The sequence below is a fragment of the Penaeus japonicus genome, unplaced genomic scaffold, assembly GCF_977035675.1.
Source record: "Penaeus japonicus unplaced genomic scaffold, GWHDUDI00000001_assembly GWHDUDI00000014, whole genome shotgun sequence".
In the NCBI taxonomy this organism is placed as follows: domain Eukaryota; kingdom Metazoa; phylum Arthropoda; class Malacostraca; order Decapoda; family Penaeidae; genus Penaeus; species Penaeus japonicus.
This window is the reverse complement of record NW_028234416.1, coordinates 24262264-24272263: the sequence shown is the minus strand read 5'-3', so window position 1 is coordinate 24272263 and position 10000 is coordinate 24262264. Positions and strand designations below refer to the sequence as shown.

At 33.7% G+C, this 10000-nt stretch overlaps 1 protein-coding gene across 2 annotated transcripts in view; it reads left to right on the top strand.

The window, feature by feature from the left end:
- The window catches only part of LOC122261197 (Protein kinase C), a 10243-nt gene extending 1380 nt beyond the window's left edge, over window positions 1–8863 (top strand). For both annotated transcript variants that reach the window (XM_086544090.1, XM_086544091.1), the window contains 8 exons: window positions 110–261; window positions 412–537; window positions 1005–1159; window positions 2865–3003; window positions 5634–5822; window positions 6927–7073; window positions 7777–7963; window positions 8220–8863. In XM_086544090.1, coding sequence (XP_086400216.1) covers window positions 110–261; window positions 412–537; window positions 1005–1159; window positions 2865–3003; window positions 5634–5822; window positions 6927–7073; window positions 7777–7947 — 1079 coding nt within the window. In that variant the 3' untranslated portion in view covers window positions 7948–7963; window positions 8220–8863. The remainder of the gene's footprint in view (window positions 1–109; window positions 262–411; window positions 538–1004; window positions 1160–2864; window positions 3004–5633; window positions 5823–6926; window positions 7074–7776; window positions 7964–8219) is intronic.
- Window positions 8864–10000: the final 1137 nt, after the last annotated feature.

The window sequence follows — 10000 nt, the reverse complement described above, 5'->3', positions numbered from 1 at the left end:
GGAAGGGTTAAGTTTTTGAATATAACATTAAATCAGTAGTTTTTTTCCTTTTTCAATTTTTATCAGCCAGAAGAATTTAAATCTTAATTTGATTTCTCTCTTCTTACAGCTAAGCCACAAGATACTTCTTTAGATGTCATGCTTGGTGGAAAGAAGGTGGACCTGGATGACTTCTCATTCATTAAAGTGCTTGGCAAGGGAAGTTTTGGAAAAGTTATGCTAGCCGAACTCAAAGGGACAGATGAAGTCTATGCCATCAAGGTTAGTGTTTCTTGGTTTGTTTTGCCTTCTCTGCTTTTTAAAGTATGATACCAGTAGGATAAGATTTTTTTTTCATTCAAGTCCATTCCAATTTATTCATGCAAGTGGGATTTTCAAGACCGTTAATCATGCATTTGGCTGAATTTGCAGGTGCTTAAGAAAGACGTGATCCTACAAGATGATGACGTAGAATGTACAATGACTGAGCGGCGGATCTTAGCGATGGCTGCCCACCACCCCTTCCTCACTGCCCTCCACTCTTGCTTTCAGACCAAGGTGAGTTTTGATATGCTACTTCTAAGACCTCTATAAAATGTTTGCAGTGTAGTAAGTTATGCAACCTCTATAAAATGTTTGTAGTTTAACAAGTTCGACAGCCTCTATAAAATGTTTGCAGTGTATCAAGTTATACAGCCTCTATAAAATGTTTGCAGTGTAGTAAGTTATACAACCTCTATAAAATGTTTGTAGTTTAACAAGTTCGACAGCCTCTATAAAATGTTTGCAGTGTATCAAGTTATACAGCCTCTATAAAATGTTTGCAATATATTGATTATCATTTTTTAAGATCAGTCTTGAATTGGCCAGTGTCAGTTGAAAGCTATAGTTTATATAATTTTTCTTATATATGTTAGGATATAATGCTTTTTGTTGACAATAAATATATGCATATTTTGTTTTATTTTGTTACTTTATATTTTTTTGAGTTATTTGTTAATTGAGATGTTTTTATCTTTGTACAGGATCGATTATTCTTTGTTATGGAATATGTTAATGGTGGCGACCTAATGTTCCAAATTCAGAAGGCTCGCAAGTTCACAGAGTCACGTGCAAGATTTTATGCAGCTGAGGTCACGTTGGCCTTACAGTTCCTCCATAAAAATGGTGTTATTTACAGGTATGTCTGCCTTGTTTCAGGCCATGTTGAATTAAGTTATTTGTGCTGTCTGATTTGTTATTGTTCATTTACAATTTTATAAGGATATATGTTGATGGTCCTCATAGAATTATAATTTTTTGTATAAGAGTGATTTTTACTGAAATTGTGTTATTTTCATATAAATATATAGTTGATAGTAAAACCATAGCTAGTGTAGAAAAACAAAAACAAGAAAAACAGTGTTTCAAGTCATAATACCACACTGTATTATAGTTTGTCATCTGATCTGTCCACAGGGTGTCAGTGATATGGCACCTGCGCATTACTGGATGGGGATGCATTGAAAATCAGTCTGATATTATTAGATTTTTTTATAAGCATTCAAACTATTGCTTTAGAAATACATTTGAATATGTAGATATATGAAGAACCCTTACATATTCTTATATAAATCCCAATCATGCTGATTAACACAGATGATATGCAGTAAAAGCACATGTTACACAACTTTATATCAGACACTTCAGTTTGATCACATGCAAATGAAAAATGAGCAGTAGATTATTATTCCTTCTCTCATTTCAAGTATACAAAAAGTAAACAAGCTGTTGAGTGTAAACGAAAGGTATTTTGATAATTCACTGCATGTACCTTACATGGGTAATATTCAAAATTACTTTCATCTGATCATTATAGTATGTAGCAAACAGCAACAACTTCTCTCATCCTCCTGTTGCTTTGCTGTGACTGTATTACAGCCTCACTGTGTATTACAGCCTCACTGTAACACTATTTCCTGTTATTTTGAAAATGACCCATGTAATTTTCATGCAATAAGTTAAGATACTTTTTATTTGCACTTGCACAGTCTGTCTTTATTTATACTTGAAAAGGGAGAAAGAAAAATTATTTAACTATTCTACACCAGATATTTTTCATGGTGTGAGAGCATTTCTAATTTTGTTGAAATTACAATCTATTTATCCCTTTAGATGTGTAAGTAGGGCATGACACCAAATGCTAATTCGTATCATGGTGCCATTATAGCATATATAACTCATATGTTATACTAGAAGTCTAGTAGATAATAGAAAACAAGCACATCATTTTAAGATACCCAACCCATGCCATGCATCCTAAGGTGTGGTCTGTTGCGGAAGGATTAAAGCCCCCTTTCTTTGGTACAAGCTGGCATTGCATAATATTGGTGCAAATCAGCAGTTTTGGGATGTATGTAAGAATGTGTAAGGGTTCTTTGTATATCTACACATTCAATTTTTTTACCGAGTTAATAGTTTGAATATTTATCTCAAGTAATTAACAATATCAGACCAGTCAACTTTCAGCCAATCACAAGCCAGTAGTGTGTAGGTGCCACATATAACTAAAACTTTTGTTTTTAAGTGGACAAATCAAAGTGAACATGAAATAGATCATATTTAAGTGACTCGTATGTATATTTTCACTAAAAAATATTTCTGGTGGATTGGATCACTTTTGCACTGTATTTTTTTTTGTCCAAAATACAAGCTAGTTATTCCTTGAGCTGTGTAACTAGGGCATCATACCAGATTCTAATTAGTATCACTTTGATAATATATCATATAGACTTGTATCAACTGTTGATTATGGGAGAGAGAGAGGATGCAATATAATATGATGTGATGTAAATACCACTTAGCTTGGATATCAAAGATCTAGAATTTCTTTTTCTTTCTTGCAGAGATTTGAAGTTAGATAATATTCTACTAGACAGTGAAGGACATTGTAAAATAGCTGATTTTGGTATGTGTAAGGAAGGCATCAGGGATAGTATTACAACAACCACCTTCTGTGGAACACCAGATTACATCGCGCCAGAGGTAAGTCATAAAAGCAATTGAATTTGATTACTTTTGTATTGATCTCTGTAATAACACCTTATGTGGAGCAATTTGCCAGTATCTAGTAGTTCATTGTATTTTGTTATATGTTTTTATCATTTTTATTTATGTATTAATTCATGTTTTTGCTTTACTTGTGCCAGAGCAAGATTCTTCTCTGTTGGCTTCTACTCATTAGATATCACCTAGGCTATCTCTGTAGTAGTCTAGTGTAACCTCTTTTTTTGAACATGTGTTGGTATATGGAAATGAGTGTTTTCTGTAGATGAAGATGTGATTTCTTTCTCCTTTTCAATGGAACATACTTAATCCGTTAACGACTTGGCTGTTTTGGCTCCAAATGGTTGAAACGCTGGGATATTTCAAAGCCTAATGCCTCAGGCTATTCACCCTCACTGGCCAATGGCTACATGCCCAATCACCCGGCGTGCCGGCCAGGAGGATAGCCATGACAAAATATCTTGTCCCTGGTGGCTGACGCTGCCACCACTTGACATGATATGTTGTCACCCGTTGTTAATAGGTTAAAGCACATTTCTTGTAGAACTTAGACTTTATATAGGAGTCCTGAGCATGTAATTGTCTATTCTTAACCATAGTTCATTGCAACTTATTTTGCATTTTCTAGTATCGTTTGTTTTATTTTCATAAAGATAATATAAATCTAGTTGATGATTTACTTGCATTCAAAGTTGTGAGAAGACATGTAATAATTTTACACAGAAACTAAAGCCCTGAGAAATCCTCTGTTCAAATTAATTGCAGATAACTTTTAGTTTCTAAGTAAATTTTGTGCTAGGATTTGCTGAAGAATTTGTGCTAAATAATTTATGGATTAGGTACCCTAATTAGAGAAAAGTAAGATAAAAAGAAATGGGACTGGATATATATGAATATTACATTGTATGTGATGAGGGAATCAATAAATTTTGTAAAATATATATATTACTTTAATATTTATATGGGTTATATTTGTCTAGATATGTATTTCATAGTTTTGCTTAAAATTAATCCACCTATATGTTTGTTTGATCTTGGTTTCAAAATCATTTATATAGCTGACTTGTTTTGAATAGTGTTGCTTTGCTATGTTGATTAGAAATATTGAGCAGTAACGTGTTGTGTATGTTACATTTTTAGACTAAGATACAGCTTCGTATTTCATTATATCTCGGCGTTTAGTGGTTGTACAGTATATGATATCTGTAGTATGTATATTGTTTGTCCCTGCTAATCCTGCGCTTGTGCTGTATCTCCCCACTAACCTGTTTACCTGTCTTCTGCACAGCGCTTGCAACAAATTGAAGAGTGAGATACGGTGAAATGTCAGTGATGTAAGCCTTGTATAATTTTTTTTTGTTTATTTCACTGTGTGCTCACCCATGTAGATGTGACCCACCATTGTAAATCTACTCTGTATTTTGTATATACAGAAACCATAAATTTGTATTGGTATATGAGCTTTTGCTTGTTTGCTTTTCACATTTGTGCAGCTCATTAAAAGACATGGGGTTTGGCACTTTATTGAATTCCCATATACAGAAGGAGAGGTGCCCTTTGAATGTTAGGAATGGTAACATTCTAAAAAGCACCATAGCAGCTCTGAAGTCAAATTATATCTATTGATCCTTCCTATCTTCCTATCACAGACTTGCATATTTGTTGTATTATCAACCTTTTACATGGGCAATATAGATTAAGTTTGATTGAATACAGAAATTGGTGGATTAATTTCAAAATCAAGGAATTATTTTTGTCTTGTGTTTGATCATATTGGATGAGAGAAGTCTTTAGAGGTAAATTTTGATCATGATGAAGAACGCACATTAGATATGTTTGTAATGACAATTGAAGGATGCAATTTAAATTGTTGATACATTAGAAACTGAAGACATTTAAAATATTGAAAAGTGAATTTCTCATGTGAATGAGTGGGGTATTTCAAGTTTTAAACTGTTGCATGCCTCTGAGATAACAAATTGTAGCACCCTTTTGATCTTCATGAGTTATGACTGTGAGACATACGACTCATGTTAAAGGATTTCTTGTCTGCACAGGGTGATGTATGATTACTGAACAGTAATGTCAGGCTCACTGAATGAGGGAGATTGATTAACACTGATTCTTTTAGATGTAATTATTAATGTGGTTCAATATTATTTTTTGGGCAGAACTGCAGATTTATAATGAAGGGTTAGTGTTAAAATAATATTAGGATTTAGTATTTACATTTATATATTTATAATAGATAGATATTTAGGGATTAACAATTGTTTGGAAATTAATTCTTCAGAGTTGCATCAACTAAGGCTTGATTTCTGAGAGCAGCATTGGCTTATAAAGCAAAGAATTCCATGGTCAGAGAAGAGCACAACCTTATAAATACATCTCAGTTTTTGATACTATATAAAAGTGTTAAATATCCTCTGTGATGGTCAAAAGGATTCAGATATTTTCCAAGCCAACTGATTCACCATGTCTCGTCAAATTCAAAGACTTTTTTTTGCATGTCATATTGGGACAGTTATCGTACTTTATTGTATGAGAACAATTTCTTTTTAAGCACTCATTCTTTATGCAGTGTAATTATTATTCCTATCCTTCAACAGATCCTTAAAGAGTTGGACTATGGTGCAAGTGTTGACTGGTGGGCACTAGGAGTTCTCATGTATGAAATGATGGCAGGACAGCCACCATTTGAGGCTGATAATGAAGATGATCTCTTTGAGTCCATCCTACATGAAGAAGTTTTGTATCCAGTGTGGCTTTCAAAGGAAGCTGTTTCTATACTGAAAGGGGTATGTGTTTGTGATGTAGAAAATGGAAATATTGATAAAGTGACAAGGCATTCAATGTTTTGTGTCGTTTTTGTTCTTTACTTGTAATATTACAATAAATATTTTTACTTAAGGCATTAACCCATTGCAGACGGGTGTTGTAACATGTTTATTGCATGATCTTTGGCCTGACGGTGAGCGCCATGACGTACATGACGCTAGTCATCATGACATTTTTGATGTTGGGGGAGTGGATCACTGTGTGTTTCTTAATTGTGCTATGAGTAATAACTATATTTAGTGACTGATGATGACCATTGCAATTATAATTCCTATAATTGTCTTAATATTCAGCAAAATAGATTTAGTCTAGAATCCCAGACATAGATAGCACCACTCTCCTAGTACCAGCAGGAATGAATAGCACCCATTCATGGTCTCTAGCTAGCACTATCTTCAGAGAGAGATGACACAGTAAGATGTTATCGTTCTGCTTTAAATTACCGGTGATGTAGAATATGCAGGCAGAATGAGCAGAGAAAGATGACCCGGACAGTCCAGAGTCTACAATGTGCCCCTGTGCCAGTGTGGCTGCCTTTACTGTGGCCCTTGCATTCCTAAACACAGGTTTACTTCCTTTTTTTCACATCTTCTCATATTATCTCGGTTATAGATGGTTATTTCTTTCTTATTTGTTTATGAAACTACACAAATAATAAAAAAATAGTTGCTCTTTGTCCTCCCATAAAACTTCAAAGCTGTTTTCACACTGAGTATAAAGAACATAATGAGCTGATATGGACCCTATACTACAATTTTAGACTACTTCAATATTGATAAAGCCTGTCATATAACCTATATAAGTATCACAATATAGTACAACGTAAAAAAAAATATATATATATATAAATATGGCTCCAGTACTATAACGAGTGAATGGAAGAGATTGTGAAAGGTCACGATATGTTGAGTGGCATTAGTGCCCGTCCTAGGGAGTGGGCAAGCAAATCTATTCCTGTCTGCATTGGGTTAAATAATGTTTTTAGTTTGATGTTTTTGAAAAAGTAATCCCTATTTTTTTTTGCTTGTACGATATTGATATTATAACATTTTCTTCTCCCCAAGTTTATGACCAAGGAACCATCCAAGCGATTGGGCTGTGTAGCAGAGCGAGGCGGAGAATTAGCAATTCGTAACCACAAATTCTTCCGAGAGATAGACTGGGAGGCCCTTGAGCAGCGCAAAGTGAAACCACCATTTACACCTAAGATAGTAAGTAACTGTGTTACAGTATTCATGAATAACAAAGGCAGTGCCAAAGAAAAGGAAATCCAGGAGGAAAGTAAAGGTGCTTAACCATATAATTTATACTTACATAGGCCTTGGAAAAAGTATTTCTTTAGTTAAATTTTTGTGTGAACTACTAATAAATTGTATTCATCTTTGGATTGAACAAGAGTAAGTCACAATACAGCTCCCTAGCTGGTTAGTAGGTAAACAATAAGTCAGTTTTGCCAAACAAATAAAATGACTCTAATATAATTTATGTATATTAAACACTTTGGTTTATTGTTTTACCTGCTTTTGAAAATATAGTTCTTTCAAAATCAAAATTATAAATAATATTTAGAAAGAGAAGAAGAAAAAAAATATATTATTCTTAGATGTACATAGTCATTAACCAGATGCCAGTGGGGCTATTTTACCTCCAAATGGCCAAAAAGCCAGGATATTTCAAACACATAAGCCTAATGCCTTAGGCTATTTGCACACACAAGTAGTGGCCAAGCAATATGTGCCTGATCACCAGGCGCGCCGGCCAGGAGGATAGCTATGACAAAATATCTTGTCCCAGGCGGCTGCCACCACTTGACGTGATATCTTGTCACCCGGTGTTAACAGGTTAATATAACAAATTTGCAGCGACAAATAGCTAGCTCATTACTGAGACCAATTCTTTCTTCACACTCAACAGAAGGGTCGTAAAGATACAGTCAACTTTGATGCAGAGTTTACTAAGGAAGAGCCAACTCTCACCTTTATTAATGAAGAAGTTGTCCGTGCTATCAACCAAGACGAGTTTAGAGGATTTTCTTTTGTTAATCGTGAATTTAAGTCCATGGCGGCTGCACCATGTCAAACCTAAGTGCAAATGCAGCACAGTAAGTATTCTATGTATTTATGTGGTTTTGTATGTATTTTTGTTTATGTTTTCTTTATGAATGTATTTGTATTTATTTTTATTTGTGCATCTGTTTCGTATGTGGAAATCATAAAGTAGAAATCACAGTGATAACTTCATATGATATTTTAGATTTAATTAATTTTATTGCTAATCATATTTACATTATATATTTACTTATGACTTACATTTTTCTTTGGTTTACCTTGTTAATTTTATTCACTTATATCTTGCAGGTACAAAGTGCTAAAGTCTCCCCAGGAAGCTTGATGTGCAGACTCTATATGAGTGGATTTTTTAGGGAAGAAAGCAGATGATGGAAGGAAAAACAGTGAATAATGGTTGGAAAGATTTCAATTTTGACTGCACAAAGAGTTGAATGTCTCAACAAGCACAACTGAGAAAGGCTGTATTGTGATTAACATTGTATATCTAATAATACTCTTTATGATTGATTTTTTTCTTCATTATTATTATAGTATTTTTTGCAGAAGATTCTAATGTGGAAGATCTCTGAATTTATAAGTTACAATATTTTTAAATATAGATATATTTCAAGATGGAAAGATATTTCATGGGAGAGTTGTAGAGAGATTTTTTTTTAAATTGAAGATAGTATTTATATAGTGTTGTTCTGTAAATGCATGATGCATTTGGAATATGATAGGAAGATACAAAGTTCGTAAGGAATTTTACAAAGAATGATATTAATGTTTATTTATTTTTTACTGACTTCTTTCAGTGTATTGTTAGGGAAAAAATGCCAACTTTTGAACTTCCAGTTCTGGAGGTTTGAAGGATATATATTGCATTTTAATGCAGTAAGCACTTACTATAGATAATCAACCTATGAGGCTCATGATTTAGCACACATAAGAAAGGAAAAGGAAGTGAAATTGAAAGTTATGACCTTTTACTAAAATTGCTTGTCCAGTTATGGTACCAGATGATTCCAAAAAAGGCTAGTAAGAAGTGCACAAAAGATAACTAGCATCAGGATACTATTTCATGTCTGGCAGTGGAAAGAAACTTGAATGCAGGCATGGGGGAGACCAAATGTAGGACCATACAATTCATATTAACTTTTGGCTCTCTTTTGTATTATTTCTAGATCATTCAGTCACAATATATATATATATATATATATATATGTATATATATATATATATATATATATATATATATATATATATGTTTATATATATTTACATATACATACATGCATACATACATATACATACACACTCATGTACATGCACATGCTAATTTACACTCACAATCAAACAAGCGCATGAAAACATTTTATATTCTTGAAGTGGTGGAAGCCCTCCTCATATACTTACGGTGCAATATGCCAAAGAAAATGGGCTTGACAAGTCCTTATTAAAGTGCATCAATCACAAGTATTTAGATTATACTTCATAAGTTGCCAGGTGTTTTGCAGTCCAATATGAAAACAGCAAGATGTTTGTTTGTATAAGACTGTATGCTTCCAGTTCTGGATTTAGTGGTATTCAGGGTTGTCTAATGTATGGAACCACTTTTCCCCCATAACATTTGGTCTTTCCCATCATGTATTCTTAACCTTAGTGACTCTTATCTACGCACAATTTACAGGCAAGTGGCAAGATCAGCTTTTTTTGAGTCATTGGTGGCATTTCAGTAAGTTTACTTTTCCCCCCACTAAGTTATGAAGTGGGAAATCATTGCTTATTAGACGCTCACCAACCAGGTTCAATGTAGCTGTTCTGATCACAGCTCTGTACTACAGACATCCAGGTAGTGGATAAACTATACTATTGTAGCCAATGTGGTAATGTGCTTTTATAGTTCTCAAATGACATACATTTACTGTGTGTCTTCTCTTCTTCCTCAGCAGATTAAAAAGAAAAAAAAAATGACCGGGTCGTTGTTAAAAACGTACCTTAAAAACTGAATGACATGAGTAAGGTTCAAGTCAGAACTACATAAGGTCCACAGTTTATTGACCTACATATTGAGCTTAGACCAGTATTGC